Below are 20,317 nucleotides of genomic sequence, written 5' to 3' on the forward strand. Positions count from 1 at the left end.
CACCCACCCTACTTTCCCTCCTTTTAAATGGGCGTCATGGTGGCCAGCGATTAGCGCTGTTGCCTCACAGCAAGAATGCCCCTGGTTTAATTCCTTTCCAAACCAGACGGCATTTCTGTGCGGAGTTTGCTCGTTCTCCCCGTAGTCGCGTGGGTTTTCCCTGGGTCCTCCGGTTTCCTCCCACAGTTCAAAAACAAACACTCTAAACAATTAATCCAAAATACTTTACCTAAACTCTGAGTACACCTTCCATCATCCATATCTGGCACTTAGCTACAACAAGCAAAAGGGGGATTCATCGAGATCTACCTGAGCTCAAACTCCCCTTTGCCTTACAACGGGAGGGAGCCCAGGGCTCGAGGATCTTATAAGCTCAGGGCTCTCTCCCGGGACAGCACGCCAAACTAGCTTTACTATCAATAATCAGCTAAGTGTGAACTCTTGAAAGTGACAATGTATTGTGTGGATACATTATGTGCAAACACTTTTTAGTGTGCATGGTTATATAATGAGTGTTTACATTTTCTTTCATACAGTGAAAGCTACTGTAGCTGTGGTGCGTATAATGTCCAGTGTTGGGCAATACAGCATTACTAGTAATGCATTACTGTAACGGCATTACTTTTGACAGTGCCTAATATTGAAACACATTACTTTATACATATTTTTATTGTTACAATATGATACGTTTGTCCGTTACTTGGTAAGTTAATTATATTTTAGCTGCAGTCTAACCCACATCCTGTTTACAGCGGTGACACATTGTGGGAATGGTGGATGCCACATAAAGAAGACGCATCCTGTATGACACACCAGACTGGACAAAAGTCAAACAAAAACAGAAGCTGTGTCCCAAATGGCACACTGTACACTATGCACTCTTGCACTGTACTTATGCACTTACACACTCAACAGCATAGTATATGAATGAAGTGTTATCCCAAATGGAGCACTAATGGGTTTTTTTACTAATTGGAAATTTAAACCATTTCCCTGATGACGTTTGACGGTTGCCAAATTTGTGAAATAAATGAACGAAGTATTGCCGCATTCACCATCAGGAGGCGCTATAATGACTCTCGTAGGAGAATTTCGCTTTCGCAATCCAAGATAAAATAAAGTTATCTAACATGTGCGCCCAATAGCTCCGCCCCTTACGTTACGTTAGCAAAGCAGTGGTCGTTGAGTGCGTGGAATGTCCATCATTACACACTTCATTTTACCAGTCGAATGAGTGTATCATCTGGGTAATTAAAGTGCACTTATTATTTTTAGACATTTGAGTGTAAATGTACTACTTACACCATTTTTACTACAAAATGGCGAACAATAGTGTATAAGTATGCGATTAGGGACGCACCTAGAGAGAAAGAATGCGCATGAGGTACACAAAGTGTCAGGGGCGCAACTACACATTTACTGAGGGGTATGCGGGTTCAAATTTTGTGTGATCCCTCTTATTTTGGCAAACTAATAATTAAATTAATTAATTAATAATAAATGAAGACAAATTTTCAGATTAACCTTATAACTTTTGACACTATGTATGATTTGACAGTTTATTTTGATAAAAATAAAAACAAATCTAAACAGTTACATCTACATGAACACTTTCGGCTGTGTGACTGCATGTTATTGTGTTAAATGATTTTGAATTAAACAATAACAATGTTATATTTTTATAAAATGCAAAATAATTTTTTTTAACAAAACATATTCATTTATTTTTATTATTTAAAACTTTTAATAAGGGTAATTTTAAAAATAGTTTTGGCACAATGGCGCCCCCCCCATGTGTGGCGCCCCTATGCGCCGCATATACTGCATACCCCCTTTTTGCGCCACTGCAAAGTGTGCGCATGAGAGACACCAAGTGTGCGCAAGAGAGTCCAAATGTGCTTGCGAGAGAGATCGAATGTGCATGAGGTAGTGTGTGCGTGAGAGAGATTGAGAGACTATTAACGTTACTATCATTAGTTAATATTACTAAAACTCTGTTGTTTCAAATAAGCACATATTTGTTATCTGTATAACAAAACTGATTAGTTTAGTAGGCACAGTGACACATTTTTGTTATATTTCAGAACACGTTATTTAAATGCATAGTGTTGTATTAATCCGAAAAAATGCTGTGATTTCTTGTTGTTTTACATATTTTAATCGCTGTTATACATAAGCAGATTTTGCACTTTGAATATACAAAACCAAGTTGTTGACTTACCATGTTTAATTTGTGGTTAGTTAGAAAATTATAGATTTCAATCATAGATTTTATTTTTGAGCAGCTGTTATGTTTTGTCTTGTTTAAAATGCTGGTTTATCACCTTGTGATTTTAAATTTTTTTTTGTGACAAATAAATTAGTGTTTGAAAATTACAATTTGTTTAAGTCTGTCTTGTATTTTAGTTGTGAGAATGCAAATGAATTAAGTGAAGTTGATTAACAGTGGATTTTCCATGCAGCACTTAAGTGATGTTATAAGGCCATTAATAGGAGCATTTAAAATGTTCTTTGAAAAAGTAGCTCAAAAAATGACTTTGAACAGAAATGCATTACTTTTTGGTGTAAGTATTTGATAAAATAATTGAGTTACTTTTTGAATGAAGTAACTAGTAACTGTAACTAGTTACCACTAGTAAAACTACTGTAGCACAACACTGATAATGTCCACCTGAAAATTCTGCTTCTCTGTATCTGTTGTAGTGATCGAGTATGGGTTTGATGTTAATGTTTTAATATACAAATTATTTCTTCGGGGCAAGGCAGTGGCGCAGTAGGTAGTGCTGTCGCCTCACAGCAAGAAGGTCGCTGGGTCGCTGGTTCGAACCTCGGCTTAGTTGGCGTATCTGTGTGGAGTTTGCATGTTCTCCCTGCCTTCGCGTGGGTTCCCTCCGGGTGCTCCAGTTTCCCCCACAGTCCAAAGACATGCGGTACAGGTGAATCGGTATAGGCTAAATTGACTGTAGAATGTGTGTGTGGATGTTTCCCAGAGCTGGGTTGCGGCTGGAAGGGCATCCGCTGCATAAAAACTTGCTGGATAAGTTGGCGGTTCATTCCGCTGTGACGACTCCGGATTAATAAAGCGACTAAGCCGACAAGAAAATGAATGAATGAATGAATTATATTATTTCTTTTATTTTCATTTATTGTGGATAAAAATTAAGGTTATTCGATTAAATATTCAAAATTCTTCTGAAGTTAAAACATTGGAATTGTTTTATCTTGAAAAACAGCTAAATTAATATAAAGTATAATATAAAGTAATAATATAGATACTTTATGTTATTTTATGCAAACAAATCCAAATGGCAATCTTATTTTAAACTTAATAAAAAAGTAAAATAAAGAATAAGAATAAAATAAATAAATAAAACAACTTTAAGTTGTAAACCCAGGCAAAATGAGAATTGTCTCATAATCTTTCCTGTAGTATTTAATGTAGCAGTGAAGGAGGCATGAACCACAAAGAATTTCACAAATTACACAGGACCCAGGGGAGATAACGACAGCTAAAGGTGAGTGCAGAGAGGTAAAAATGTGAACGCAGACGAATTAAAGACCAGCTGCACAGAGAAAAGGCGCAATGGCAAAATGCTGGCACATTACCAACATGCCACGGCTGCTGGAGTCATGACAAGAGCGTTGCCATGGCAACCCTTTGAATGGAAAGCTTTGTCTGTGCCATTGTGACTTTTCCTGCCTGTAACCCTGCAGCTCCATTACTGCTCTGCGGGGTCTTAAGTTAGCTACTTATTCACGGTCTGTCCCTGGAGAGCCAGCCTACAGGAACCATTCCAGAAAGAACTTCTCCATTATTACCTTTTTATCCCGAGAAGTGCGGTTCAAAGAAAAAGATAGAAACAAGTGCTGATCAAGCATGTGTGAAAGCGTAAAAACGTTTTGGCATTCAAACGGCTCCTTTTACTGGGTCAAAGGAGAGTTACTCACTGGGGTTGTAAAATGACGAGGGTGTGGAAATGTTGATCTCCTGCAGGTGCTCCAGTGTTTCCGTATGGAACAAACGTATAGAAGAGCCTTCAGAAAAAGCCATCCATACGCCACCTCCGGCTCGCACCATGTGGGCCACACTCACCATCGGGTCCTGATGGACCTCAAATCTCTACAACAAAATAGAGAGATGGGAATTAAATCATACTTCATATCATTATAGATTTCACTTTTAAGACTATTACAAACACATTAACTGTTACTGACAATACAATGTGGTGTTATTCATTTAATATATTGTTCTATAACTGAGCTCACTGAAGCGGTCTGAGTAGACTCCTGTAGGACCTGCTCTGGTGTGTGTGTGTGTGTGTGTGTGTGTGTGTTTGGGGGTGATACAACCACATACATGATGATAAAAATACAGGTGATGATGTGTAATTAACTTTTAAATGAAAGAGGGCACAACTACACAACCGATCAAAAGTTTGGGGTCAGTAGTATTTTTAAATGTTTTAAAAGCTTCTCCTGCTCTACAAAGCTGCATTCATTCATTCATTCATTCATTCACTCATTCATTTATTCATTCATTCATTCATTCATTCATTCATTCATTCATTTATTTTCTTTTCAGCTTAGTCCCTTTATTAATCTGGGGTCACTACAGCGGAATGAACCACCAACTTATCCCGCTAATGTTTTACGCAGCGGATGCCCTTTCAGCTGCAACCCATCTCTGGGAAACATCCATACACACCCATTCACACCCATACACTACGGATAATTTAGCCAACCCAATTCACCTGTACCGAATGTCTTTAGACTTTGGGGGAAACTGGAGCACCCAGAGGAAACCCACGCAAACTCCACACAATAAACGCCAACTGACCCAGCTGAGGCTCGAACCAGCGACCTTTTTGCTGTGAGGCAACAGCATTACCTACTGTGCCACCGCATAGCCCAGGCTGCATTTATTTAATTAAAAACACAATATACACAGTCAATAATAATAATAATAATAATAATAATAATAATAATTATTATTATTATTATTATTATTATTATTATTATTGGTAATAGTAATAAAAGCTAAATTTACATTTTTTTTTTACATTTAATAAATGGCTACTTGATGAACAGACAAATTTTCTTTAAAATAATTTTCTTTAAAAACTGTTGACCGGTGGTGTATATCAAAGTAACTAAATCTAGTTTCACACTGGAACTACTAGAATTTAATAAGAATTACCATATCAGTATTCTCATATAAAACGTTTTATTGCCACATCATATTTACATTCAAAGCTTCTACTGTGGTATCAAAATTAAGCTTTGAATGTCTGTCATCATATATATATATTCATATATATATATATATATATATATATATATATATATATATATATATATATATATATATATATATATATATATATATATATATATATATATATATATATATATATATATATATATATATATATATATATATATATATATATATATATATATATATATATATATATATATATATATATATATATATATATATATATATATATATTCATATTTATATTTATATGTGGTTTTGAAAGACATGTCTGAAGAAAAGTTACGCCAACAGAAAGTTTTTGCCAACAGAAAGTTATGTTTTTATTAGCAGGAAGTTGCTAGGCAACAGAGGCAAGCATATTTAAAGTCACAGGGAAAAATATCACATACTGAAATGTACAGTATGTGGTCATTCTGACTGCTAATTATATGCTTGATTACAGTATATAACTTAATACTCAAAGACTTATAACTTTTGTGTTTGGTGATTCTAATAAAACATCAGTTTTAGAAAGCAATACACACATATTTATGAAAGGTCTGGAAATAATTGAAATATGTGTTTTATTTTAAGAAACTCATTAAATTGCAAATAATAAAAACAGTTAAAAGACCTCCTAGTTGTTTAAGAAGCAAACTTTATTTTTAAATTTATTTGTTGGCCAGTTGTGGTCAGTGCAAAACATTTCAATAAATAAATATTATTCAGTTCTAAAGCATTTACTATAGATTCATTGTTCCACTATAGAAATTATATTTACAATAAAACATTACATTTGACAGATATCTCTAACATCATGCCACAGCAGCATACAATAAATATATAGTATAGAACAGAGTATACTGTTTAATAATAATAGTTTATTCAATTTACAATCTCATAATAGTTTCCCAGAGATGAGTTGCAGCTAGAAGGGCATCCACTATGTAAAAATGTGCTGGATAAGTTGGCGGTTCATTTTGCTGTGGCAACCCCGAATAAATAAAGGGACTAAGCCGAAAAGAAAATGAATGAAAGAATGAATAATCTCATAATAAACACAATAGTTACTTTCCCTGGCAATTAGTTAATTTTTTAATGACGTGAATCAATTAATATCTTAATTACTATTTATGAGACTTAACTAGTAACTTTTATTAATTAGTTTAAGTGACATGTCCAACACTGCTTTGTTTGTGCAGTTTGTTTTCAAATAATGTATTTTTTTGAATGCTGACATCCAAACCAAACAAATCTGAATCAACCAAGAACAGCTTATGTCACAAAATGCGGCAATGCAAAGAAACACAAAGTTTGGTTTACTGTTACAAGAATTGGAAACTGCACCCTTGCAGCAGATCTTCCGATATAGTGTGCAACAGATGGATTTATGGCATTTTATAAGCTCTTCCAGAGTTCTTAACTGATAAAAATAACACACATATATCAAGTATGTTAAACCAAGCATTTGTATTTTTTCTTTTCTTAAAAATGACAATGTGACCATTAACAGTGTGTTCACTTCAAATCCAAATATGTTATCGTTTGTGCAAGAAGATTACATGCAAGGAAAATAATGGCTGCGAATCACCTTTTCCCTGCAAGATGAAAAAAAATAAGCTGATGAAAAAAATAAGCTTTAATGGAAAATCTGCACGACACAAAAACAGCCTAACCGAACAACATGTGCGGATTCTAAATTGTCAAACAAAAATGTTTTAAACCATTTTTAACCATTTGCCTGATCTCACATGCAGTATTGAAGTGAGGAAATTTTAAAGGGTTTGTTCAAACACAAACAAAACTCTTCTATTGTGTACTTGCACAAAATGTGGTTGCTTTCTTTAGGAGAACACAAATCAAAACTGCATTTCATCCATAATTACATTGGGGAAGAGGCTGTGGGGAGGACATTTTCAGATATAGCTTTTTTAAGAAGAAGAAATTATGAGATTTTGGAACAGCAAGATGCAGAGTAAATGATGAAAGAAACTCTTTTTGATTGAACAATGCCTTTAAAAGCAAAAACTTAAGTGCCCCAATTTACTATTTGTGCCACTTCTTCTGTAGTTACGTAACTGCATGAACCAAGTAATGCATTAGACATAATTGCAATGATTGAAAACCTCTTGACAAGTCATTAAATGATACAGCATTTTAATAAATTTGAAATGAATGACTACATTTTCAGGTTTACATATAAAATGGTCATTATGAGTCATCAGCATGACATTTAAGGCATATTTTCAATGGGTTTTGCAAAATGTCTTTCCAAGAGTTATGCTGAATTGTACTTAATTCACACTTTCATTGTTAATTCATTGTTAATTTCACATTTTCATGTTAATTCTGAAGATCTATTATGCATTTGCAATACATTTATTCTGTAAGAAATCAGCAAACATTTATTCAAATGATATTTGGTAACAAAATCCACACTATAACAAATAGCACAATATTTGCAGATCAAGAAGAAACTATAATAAAGCTGTGAGAGTGAGAAACAGTAGGGTGTAATCATCTCATTGCATCCAAGTTGCATTTGAGATGTCTGACCTGCGCCCTTTACTACGAAGTATAACCATGACAAACATGTCCCTCATATAAATGCTAAATCATTTCAGACACATCGCTGTACTAATGGTTTAAAATGTAGTCTGAAGAACCTGAGACCAATGAGAATCAACAAGCAGACAAGACCTGAACGCAATTTGATACAGAACTCAATAAGGCATGACATAAACAAGTAGCTACAAAACTCCATCTCCCCGTTCCTCTCATTTGCTTTCTCTTCTCCATTACCTCGCAAACTGAATATTGAACTATAATGACAAGGGGTCCATCACAAATGTATCTTGACATTATTTTCCCCTCTATTATTCAATACAGTACATCTGCAAGGACTTGCTCACAGGAAAGGAAAATCTGAACAATGAGCATTCAGCCACTCGATGTGGCATGAAAGAGTACAAATCTCGAGTCTGAAGAGCATGCATTAGTTTACAATGACCCAGAGCTTGTTTTAATGGACATTTCTCCATATACATGGGCTCACTATTTCACATAGCTGCAATGAGCCTATGCTCAGATGTTGCACAGGTCATTTTCTCCATATTGGATGCTGCACAATGCTTCACGAATTTTGCTCTAATGATGAGCCCATAAAATTACCAGCAATTTAATGTCCTTTGTATAATGTTATTCTCATGAGCACATGGTGTGCCTGCATAAACTTTAAACTTTCTGTTTGAAAAGTATTTCAGATCTGATTTATGGTGGTGTTCTGTATGACCAGATATGCAAATTTGCTTCTAAGCAGGAAGAGGGCATTAATATCTTATTATTTCTCTTTTCTGTGGTCATTTTTGTCACCCTACAGCCCAAGACCGGGTACAAACTAAAGCTAAGCAGGGCTGAACCTGGTCAGTACCTGTATGGGAGACCACATAGGTTGCTGTTGGAAGTGTTGTTAGCGAAGCCAGCAGTGGGCACTCAGCCTGCGGTCTGTTTGAGTCCTAATGCCCCAGTAAAGTGAATAAGACACCATGCTTACTTTCAGATGAGAGGTTAAACCAAGGTTCTGACTCTCTGTGGTCATTAAAAATCCCATGGCACTTCTCGTAAAAGAGTAGGGGTGTAACACTGGTGTCCTGACCAAATTACCTTCATTGGCTCGAATTATCATGGGCTCATAATCATTCGCATACACACCATTGGCTCTATCACAGTCTCTCTACTCCTCCTATAGCTGCCTTCGCATCATCCAAGTGAATATGTCACATTAGTGGAAGTGTGGAGAGGACCCCTCCTCATTATTGTGAAGAGCTTCGGGTGTATGGCCACACATGGTAAATGCGCTATATACAGTAAATACACATCACATGTGTTTGCCCCAATGCATGTAAAACACTGACTCCATTAAAGGCAAAACCTGAGTATTTGGATTGATTCGCTGTTGGGAATATGGCTAAAAATATAAGAAGCAGGCATTATTCTGGCCACCCTCCACCAAAAGATCTCTTGCTGAGCAGCAGATACCTCATCCAAAGATTAAGTTAAAAATGATTTCTGGTCAATATTAACTTTTATCATGGATCACTGTATGGACAAAAAAACAAAGAATTTTATATTAACATTACACACACATTTCCCCCTCTTTAAATATATTTTCATTGTGATTGTAGTGCAGATCTTATCACATTGGGAAAAAGAAATCAACAAAACAGAGCACATCATATTCTTAGAAGTTATGCAGATTAATATGTTTAATGCATTATCCTAAAATTACATAAACATATGTAAATTGAATTGTGAAATTATTAATTTACTGACAGTATAAAATGATAACAATAACCTCACACTTCATTATATAAAACCAACTACTCTTTAAGGTAAAATGTGAACAATATGAAGAATATAGATGCACTGTACACTTGTATACTCTTCAGTTTTTGTTAAAAAGCTCAGTTTGCAACAAAGAAGTCTGATGAGAAATATCACCTTACATTTGAATCTGTGAGAACATACACTAGATAAATACACTGTCACGGTTTCTTATTCCTCCTGTGATCATCTTTTTAAAGAACTCAACATGTTTTGCACTTGCTAATTGAACAACTACAGTTGAAACTCCATTACACTGTGAAACCTTTAAGGAGACCATGGTGTGTGTATGATATAAAACAAAACTGCAAATAAACTCCACATGTTGACAATGCAGATCTGTTCAACATTGCAGTCAGTTTTGTCCAAGGTGCTTAGTTCTGATAATTCCTCTCTGAAATCCCAAAGGTCTCGAATCCCAACTGTGATGATTTTGCAGCTTTTTTTCAAAGATAAGATAATCATAACTGAGATTTCTAGTTTTAAAAGACCCCTATGACTAACACTGCTCCAGAACTCATTTGACCAGGGGAACTGCTAACATGTAAAGAATCCTTTAATAACATTTTACCCAGCTCACTGTTAATACCCCAAAGGGCCACTGGTACAACTTCTTCTTAAGTTCTACTCAGCAATACGGACTTGCGTAATTGAAATCTTCATTTCAGAGTTTAATGCTAACTCGTCTAAATCATGAACATTTAATGTTTCTTAAAATTGTAAGCTGTGCAGAGTAGGTTTGTTCATTAAACAAAATCAATGGTAAGTCTGCTAAGACTTTATGTTGATAAAGGTCCCCAATGGACTTTAAATTACTTTTCAAGTATTTGTCAGTTGAACTTTAATTCTACTTTAAAACGAGTTAGTAGCAAAGTTTTCAAAATAAGACCAACAAGAAATGTTCAAAGCATTAGTGCTATACAATTAAACTGATGGTATTACAAATTACAAATATGACAAAGTCAGACTGCTATACAGCGCGGGGAACACATCTTTTTTTTTTTTTCTTTCTGGGAACAATATTTGAAGAGTTTAAATGCAAAAACCTCTAATTGCCATCTGAAATTTTCTTTTAAAATGAGCATTTTTATCAGGCTTCTGTGTGTACTGTTGGTTCAGTAATTTCATTTTTATTGTAAAGAATAAAAATTTTTTGTGGTTTTCAGAGAGAAATAACTCAACATAAACAACGGAAGCTCAGAATAATGCTCATTTTCTATAGAGATTTAAGATGGCACATTTTTTGCATCTGAACTCTTCATATCTAAATGAGCAGTTATCATGGAATTGAACCAGATTTTGGTAAAAACCCAAGCAATACAAACATTAAAAAAAAATAAAAAATAAAAAAAAATAAAAAATTTGTTATGTGTAATAACAATGACACAAGGAGAAAGTACTAAACTACTAAAATGTATTTAATAATTTATATAAAAGATGATGGAAGCTTAAAGACACCTCTCACATGGAGAATGAAGTAATATGTGTCATATATGCTCAGATAAGTTTTTCAGACAGAGTGTAAAATCTTGATGGTTCTGTGGGTCTAGTTTATTAAATCTGATCTTCAATTTGTATTTTATATTTATTCAAGTCAGGTTATTGGCTGGGCCATTCCACAGCTTGTTTTTCTTTCTCTGAAAGCATTTGAGACATTTATTGGCTGTGTTTTGGATCATAGTCTTGCTAAAATATTCACCCTGTGGTTTTATTTTCAATATCCTGGTAATGTAGATTTTCGACCGAAGCAGCTCATATTAATTTACAATAGCAAAATGCAGAAGGTTGCTGAATAACTATGAGAGATTTCAGCTGTTGTCTGGGCTTTCACTGCTTTTCTACACCTTCCTTTCTTCCAATTATTAAAACTTTTTCCCTGTGTCTTGATTTTATTACACATAACTTAATTTGTAAACTATTTAGAGTTGGTTTCTATGCATATATGGATTTTTTTGGTTGTTACCAACATCCAATTTCAAATCCATATCACCTTTAGAAATATGTTTTTGGAGAAAAATAGTGATGTGATATGTTTAATACTTACAGTATTCCCCAAATACTGTAAGTACAAAACAAAAACGTACTGTAAAACAAAACAAAAAAATAATAATGGACAACAAAAAAAGAACATATTTAAAAGGCATTTTATTGGCTTTGTTCAAAATGCTATAATCTTTTACCGTGTATTCAACAGTTTCCTAGCATTTGTGTTTAAAAGTGTTTTATGTGGATATAAGTGTTATATTGTTCTCTTGGAGAAATCTTGCAGATGATCTCACGCTGTTGCAAAAATGGCCATGTAACACTCTAAGAAATAAAGGCACAAAAGCAGTCACTGGTGCAGTACCATTTCAAAAGCTACACATTTACACCAAAATGGTCCATATTGACGCGTAAAAGTGAATAAGAGTACACTGTTAGACCTTACCGGGTTTTTTTTTACAGTAGAACACTGGCAACACTGTTGCCAGCCACTCACTGTAAAAGTTCGGTTACAGTAAGTAACTGGCAACGGTGTTGCCAGTTAATTACTGTAACTGAACCATTACAGTGAGTGGCTGGCAACAGTGTTGCCAGTTATTTACTGTAACTGAACCGATACAGTGAGTAGCTGGCAACAGTGCTGCCAGTTAATTACTGTAATAGAGCAGCAGTGACTGCTGGAACTAACTGGAAACTGTACAGTTAATTACTGTATTGTAGTGTTACAAATCACAGCATTATACTGCATACAAATTAATAGTATGTCATATATAATTATAGTAGCGTTACTAAAAATAATCAGTATTCTTAGCTGTTATTAAAAAATAGAAGGCATAACATTTTTCAGACAAATTTATTTTATTGTTTTGGCACCAAACAAATAAATAACAGAAAAAGTATAACAAAATTAAGAAATCAGCAGATATAAATATTGTCTTGCATATTACAGGTCTGCACAGTAAGGCTGCGGTCACATTAACGTTTGAGCATGCAAAATTCTGTCATACGGCACTGCGAAGTGGAATTAAACAAAGCGAGTAGTGGAATTAAACAAAATAATTAGAGATTGAAAAAGCAAGCCAGAGAGGTCATGTTTTGATCTTTGATTGGTCTCTCAAGCAATCACATGATGTAATTTCGCATGTCAGCGTTCTCCAAGCTTGATCTTTCCAATGCTGCGAATTATGAAATTTGTTGCATGAGCTAGCATTCCAGGTCTGCAGTACTCACATGCGTATGAATGGAAGTCTATAGGGAGAAAAGTGCAGTGTGACCGGGACTTTAAGCTGTAACTCTAATTAAACACACCTGATCAAACTAATTAAGGCTTGTTAGAAATCTACTGGTAATGTTGAAGCAGGGTGGGTACTAAACTCTGCTGCGCTGCAGTTCTCCAGGAACTTGGAGTTTGACCCCCATGGTATATAGCAGGGGTGCTCAATCCTGTTCCTGGATATCTACCTTCCTGCAGATTTCAGTTGCTACCCATATCAAACACACCTGCCTGTAATTATCAAGTGGTGTTCATGTCCTAATTAATTGGTTTAGGTGTGTTTGATATGGATAGCAACTGAAATCTGCAGGAAGGTAGATCAGCAAATGAACAGCAAAAAACATAACATAATTATTTTAAATTTTTAAAGTTTTAAATAATTAAAAACTGTGTCAAATCTCAATAAAAAGTTTAAAATAATTATAAAAAATAAAAATAAAGTTGGCAACACTGAAAAACCAAAGGATCCAATCTTTTATTGTTATAATTATCTCATGACAACAAACTTTTTTTATTGTTTGTTATATAAATTTATAAGTGGAAACACTGCTCTGAAAAACACTTAGCAACAAACTCACAACCCGGGACCGGACAGTGGAGCTTTTGTGTGTGGATGGCTATGTGTATCATGTTTTTGTGATTCCCTGTGATAATGTGCACATGTTCCCTTACTGAGATGATGGAATTTAATTTTGGCTTAGTTGCCAGAAAGATACATACAACTGTTAGCATCTGTACATTATGGCAGTGTGCAATATAAAATAAATACATATTCTTAAACAAAAGTAATATAAGAAGTTATATGAGGAGAGGCTAACTAGCTAACAATGTAGCTTTCAAGTACACAGTTCAAGATAACAACAATATAACTTAAAACAGCCTTATTTTAGAAACCCTCAAAAACATTTGAACACATTTTACTTACTCATTGTAGATTCTTATTTAAGGCCTAAAACATATCAGACTCTACATCTGAATTGATGGACAGAGAATAGAGCACACTCAGCAGTAAACAAATCAAACACCTGGCTCCCTTAAAGGGCCAGCATTTTCTGAAAACTCTTTCTAACACCTTTGTGTTTAGAACAAGACAGACAGCCTGTGGGAGTGTGTGGTGATGCCTAAATCATTATTTTCTGCCTGTAATGAGTACATAAAGTAAATTACTGGAATTTATTCTTTGCACTACACAATTTCATACAAAGTCTACTCCTTTTACAGTAAAATAATATGTGTTAATAAATAATAAATGTTTCCTTTTACTACAGCAAAACACTGGCTATTTTACAGTTCTTTACTGCACAATCTACAGAGTAAGAGTGCAGTTATACTAATTAAACACACCTGATCAAACTAAATCTAAAGGTAGTGTGTTGAAGAAGGGCTGGAACTAAATTCTGCTGGGCTGCAGCCCTTCAGGAGTTCGACATCCCGTGTACCTAGCATATTTTCAAAGGAATTGCCTACATTTATCACAATCATGCACATATCATTGAGTAAAAACAATAAAAATATAAAAACTTTATCCAAAGCAAATAAACAAATAATCTGATCCTCATGTTGTTCCAAACCTGTAGTAATAATAATAATAAAAAAACAAATAACCTGATTAATACATTTAGGAAAGTCTTTATACTATACTGTTAATGCCATTTTTACCTACTTCATTTGAAGTTTTCCAAACAAATTAATTGAGTCTCTGCAAAAATGTATGTACATGCTGTTTAAGATATTTTTTTAAATAACAGATTTTTATTTAGCAAAATACTAATATTCAGCTTAAAGTGCAATTTAAAAGCTTAACTTAGGCTAAACTAGGCTAATTATATTAATTATAGAAAAGTAAACAAAGTTATAAAAATGATTGTGATAATTTGGTTGCTCTGTGTGAATATTTTTGCCTTTAAATGCATCTCGTTGATATCTTTACCTTTTAATTAGCTCTGTGACTTTGACATTGGTTAATTCCTGATACTCAATGTTAAAAACATAAAAGGAACCAAAGAAAACACAGAGATGGCTGCAGAGAAATTTAGCTTATCAATGCATTGTCTCACTTTCTACTCAATACTGACCATTCACATACCAAAACTGAACAGTATATATATATATATATATATATATATATATATATATATATATATATATATATATATATATATATATATATATATATATATATATATATATATATATCAACATAAAGCATCAGAGTACATGGGCTAATAATGGTTGAGCAGTAATTTACCATTTATTATCACAGTAACTATCTGTAATGGGTACATGAAGTAAATTACTGTAATTTATTCCTTGCACTACAAAATTTCATACAAATCCTGCTCCTTTTACAGTAAAATACTGTTTCTTTTTATTACAGCAAAACACTGGCTATTTTACAGTTATTTACTGCATAATCTACAGTAAGGGTTAACAGTGTACAGTAACAAAAGCTCTCATACCTTTTTTTTCTTAGAGCAAACCACTATTCCCCAAAATAAATCACAGGAGGGCAAATAATTTTGACTTCAAGTGTATACATAAACAGTGCAAAGATATTCTGCAAACCACCAATCCATCATCCAAAGCAAATAGACATCCTCCTTTTACTTTTCCAGTACTGTGACGCATAATTGTGCCTTCAAACTCACTATCCGAGCAGTAGGTTCAAGGACCACACATCATGAAAGGTTCAATGAGTCAGGATTCGGTTTCTTTGATTTCAAAGTGATTCACAGCTGAGCCGAGCTTCACTGTCTCAGAAAACAATACGCCCCCTCCCAAACACCTTTTAAATGTCCACAGGGAAAGAGGAGCCATTTCATGCCTGATCCTCTAATGAGGCATGAGGGAGCTGCGCTTCTTATCGAGGGTTTGCACGCAGCCCCCTGAGGTCTGTGGTGCTACCGAGGAGCCCTGAGAACTCTTACAAACAGCTAGTTCTCCAGACTGAGGTTCAGGCAGATTAGTTAGAGGGGGTGAGGTGGGTGCGAGAGCCCGTTCTCTCCTCTGCACACTAGCGGACAGGGATTAGCACCTGTTTGCGTGCCCTTGCCAAAGGGAGCTTCTTTTGTTTGAGAGCAAGGGAGACGACTGAAACTGCCTTTGATGTGTTTTCGCTTTTAATTGACTTGTCGGCAGTGCTTGCCTTTGCTTTCTTGTTCTCTCAATGTTTTCGTTTTATTTTGCTTGGACTGTTTCTTCAGAGAGAAGACATGTAGATAATACTGCTAGCAATTTGTTAGTTCACATATATGCTTATGTGTCACCTTGCTGTTCTTTGACTATCTTGCAACTGTATATTAATAATAATAATAATAATAATAATAATAATAATAATAATAACAATAATAGTAATAATAATAATAATCATTTTTAATATTCTGTGCCATAACAGAGTAACTGTCCATGATTTTTTCCCAATATTTTATCATTTTAGTTGAAGGAGTACTTATTAAACTATAAAATGTATATATATTGGTCCAGCTCAGCATATTACAGTTAAGCATTTTTACAGAATTAACATGTAACACAGATTTAACATTTTTAATTTAGTATAGAAAGAGACTGGAATGCAATTACGTTCCATTTTAGTGAGCTATTTTTGACAGTTCTTTGGATGCAAGGAACCAGAAAAAAAATTGTGTAGTGTACGTTTTTTTTTTTTTTTTATAAATTTTCGGGACACACATTTATTTAAAGATTTTATTAATATACAATAGTAATTAAAAAACAGCATTTGGTGAGATGTATACAAGATTAATGAAAAGTATAGAATTTATTAGATTGTTCTAAGTTATATCTGTAACTGAACATGAGCATACCTGACCTGGGACATGGCAATTCAGCTATACTTGCACTGAAATTAGAGTAAATATTTAAAATTCAATTTAATTTTGAGCACTTATCGTTGTGTCCTAATGTGAAAATGGGATAATTCTATAAGGCATGCTTTATGGATTTTTTTTTATTATTGTATTTTTAAATATTCTGTACCATATAATGCCTTGAGGAAACAAATGGCACCAATGGAATGACCCAATAATAATAATAATAATAATAATAATAATAATAATAATAATAATAATAATAATAATATGTAGGCTGCATCTAGCTGTTTTTCTTTCTGCAAGCTTTAAGTGTAATTAAAAGTCTAGCTGGGATTGATTATGTGAAGACAACCAGCTGGATGTACATTATACCTTACATACAATATACAGTTACATAAACTTACAATACATGAATAAGACAAAACAATTAGCCCTCCTGTACATATTGTATCCTTTTTCAAATATTTTCCAATAATGTTTACTAGAGCAAAGACAATTTTACAGTATTTATTATACAATTTCCTATACAATATTATTGAGAGGAACAATATTTGTTCCTCGGAAAAAAATATTATTAAAATATTTCAAAGAAAAACTTTTTTTCCTGACACCACTCAAAGCTAATTGTGAGTTGTTGTTGTTTCTTTAATGACAACCCATGAACAAAAAGATCAACCGGGCACTTACGATGAGGGAATGAGGAAGGTTGTGGTAAAAATGAGTGTCTGGTAGCTATAAAACAAATCAAATGATTGGGAAATGTGAACAAGGTCACTCATAATTGGTGTAAAGAACATCTTGGTTATGCATGGCCTCTACATAAGTAATTCAATTTGAATAAAAGCATCCACTAAATGAAGACAGACCATGTAAAGCATGCATATCTTAAGTATATTGTAGCTGCTTATTGAATAGCTGCATTTTTAAACATTTTGCTTAAAACATCACTTTCATGGTTAAGTTTGAAGTGAGATCAAGTAAATCAAGTAATATCCACATAAAACACAGTAACACGCTGACACAATAAGCCATGCGCATACTCACAGGAGATTCATCTGAAATGCATGGAGGCAATGCTTGATCTCAAATCTTCTCATATGCACATTTTATAACTAAGGTCAGTAATGATCAGTTTTTTTTTTTTTGACATTACCACATAATATATGCATATTATGGATCACATTATAAATGCAATTTTTACTACTAATGAAAATATTAAAGGGCAAGTTTACTCAAAAATTGTAATTATGCTAATAAAAACTTACCCTTGTTGCAAAGCCCTTCAGAACACTCAATAGACAGCAATGTTATCAAAATGTCCTCAAAATGTGTCTTCATGGGTTGTACCAAATTATTATGAAGCAACAAGAATTCTTTTGTGCACACTTAAAACAAATGTAACGCATGTATTCAACAGTATCTTCTCCTCAGTGTCAGAATATGCAAAACACTGATAAGCATGTTCATTTCTGTTTGAAAAATCGAAGGTAAATTCATTAGCAGAGCAACCAAAATGCACCGCACACTGACACTGAGGAGAAGAAACTATTCAATAAAGTCATTATTTTGTCTAGTTTGTGTGCACAAAATTATTCTTGTAGCTTGATAATTTTCCAATTTACCCACTGAAAGCATTTGGCCTCTTTAAATATGTTTATTGGTATTGGATATTGATATAACCATGTGTTCTACGTTCTTAGAACTAAAGGTACAAAATCTGTCCCTGGGGTAGTACCTTTTCAAAAGATACAATTTGTATCATACAGGCAAGCGGCAACCTCCCGCTCTCCCTCGGGAAGCCAACACGGAAGTAACTGAAACTGCAATTCACCGACTCGCCTTGGGGGCTGGCTCCAGGAAGTCTAGGTGATTTCTGACTGCAATGGGAGATTGGCCATTTTTACAGCTGATAAAACATGTTTACAGCCTGGTACAAAAGATGGCTTTGGTGCATATAGCTATGATTACCCTTCATGACAACAGTGAGGTGGGTGAATTTTTTTTATAACTCATCCGTTTAGTTTTTATTCAGTTACATTAAGTCTGCATAATTAAGGGCGTGGCTACTTGAGTGACAGCTAGGTCTTGCTGCTCGCTGTCTCTAATTAGCTGTTGAGCTCGGCATATACATCGTATTTTTATTATGGTTAATGTTTCTTTACACAGTCAATTGCCTTTTGGGATTATCTCCTACAATTATCAGATGATATGGCATGCTGTGTGCACTTAATTGTGCTCACAAACCGTTCGAATTGCCTCCATTTCCAAGGTGAGTGAAGTTTTATACTTATGTATCATCTCTATAAATGTATTTGTTTTATTAAAGATCATTTATATATATTTTTTTAGACCTGTAAAGCACTCCAGAATCTGACAAATTGATTAGCTGTAGGCTCTAGAACAGTCACCTGAAGTGTTGTCATACAGTGTTATGCTGGATTTCATCAATAGTCCTGCATTTACTAACACTATTTGAAGTGTTTGGAAGTAATTTGAGTTTTCCTCCTGTATAAAAACATCACAAGAACAGTGTTTAGTGGCTCTGTGTATTACAGCAGTGTTTTTAAAAGTCTAAACACTTTATTGATATAGCGTACAACCAAGCACATGTGGTCAGAACACAAGTCACAGGTAATGAAGTATTAAGCGTTCTTCCAAAGTAAAGTCTGTCTAAGCCAGGTCCAAACAAAATGCCAGCAGGTGTCTGTAGCTTTGCTCACTATCCACCTCTTTGCCCTTGTTTGGTCTCCCGCCGTGGATGTGATGACGCACAAACAAAATGCCGATGGTTGGCTGCACCTACTTTTACAGTGTTCAGAAACCTATGAGTGACGTCACGGATACTACGTCCATATCTTTTACAGTATATGCATACAGGTGGATATTAGTACCTTTACGTTACACTTTTGTACCTTTAAGGTTCAATTTTGTACTTTTAAGGTACTGTGATGTACACATTTGTATTTGTAGGCATTCATTTCTATCTTTTAGGAACAAAAATCTAACTTTTGAAACAATGCCACCCCAGTGACAGATTTTGTGCCTTCATTTCTGAGAGTGTATGGAGAATGTGGGAGCACTCAGGTTTTATCTAAATCTAAATTTCTATCTTAATTTGTGTTCAGAAGGTCTCAGGGGGAATGGAATGACACAAAGGTGTGTAATAAATCATTTTTAAAACTAAACATTTAATAGTTTGAAGTTATAACGCTTATAAGGCTACAATATCATCTATCCAATCTTTAAAATACTTATCCCCTGTAATTCAATGCAGACAGACAGACAGATAGATAATGTAGACAGATAGACAGATGTGTAAATGATGTCTGTAAATGGTGGTGTCAAGTTTCTGAATCTCACACTGAGAAAAAGGTTGCTTCCACCACTTCACCCTATAATACTGCATCACTGTTTCACAGCAGGAGAGCACTGTTTTTCCATACTAGCAGACAAAACCCAACAATCCTCCGCCTACCATACAAGCATCACACCTAACCATTCATTAGTCCACTATAATACTAGGTGACAGTGCTGTTCGAGAGCAACATCTTTAAACAACCCCTCATTTTACAGAGCGTGGGATATATGACT

The 20,317-nt window shown here is 34.4% G+C and overlaps 1 protein-coding gene and 1 long non-coding RNA gene across 2 annotated transcripts in view; one reads left to right on the forward strand and one right to left on the reverse strand.

The window, feature by feature from the left end:
• Positions 1–20,317, reverse strand: part of arhgef10la (Rho guanine nucleotide exchange factor 10 like a) — a 236,506-nt gene that overhangs the window by 8,471 nt on the left and 207,718 nt on the right. Inside the window, exon 26 of the mRNA XM_087273828.1 lies at positions 3,949–4,120. Coding sequence (XP_087129954.1) covers positions 3,949–4,120 — 172 coding nt within the window. The remainder of the gene's footprint in view (positions 1–3,948; positions 4,121–20,317) is intronic.
• On the forward strand, positions 10,654–15,380 carry LOC147834841 (uncharacterized). The gene is made up of 3 exons (XR_015502719.1): positions 10,654–11,662; positions 11,770–12,052; positions 15,334–15,380. It is a non-coding gene; the product is annotated as an uncharacterized LOC147834841 (long non-coding RNA).

The sequence above is a fragment of the Danio rerio genome, chromosome 11, assembly GCF_052040795.2.
Source record: "Danio rerio strain M-AB ecotype USA chromosome 11, GRCz13ab, whole genome shotgun sequence".
In the NCBI taxonomy this organism is placed as follows: Eukaryota; Metazoa; Chordata; class Actinopteri; order Cypriniformes; family Danionidae; genus Danio; species Danio rerio.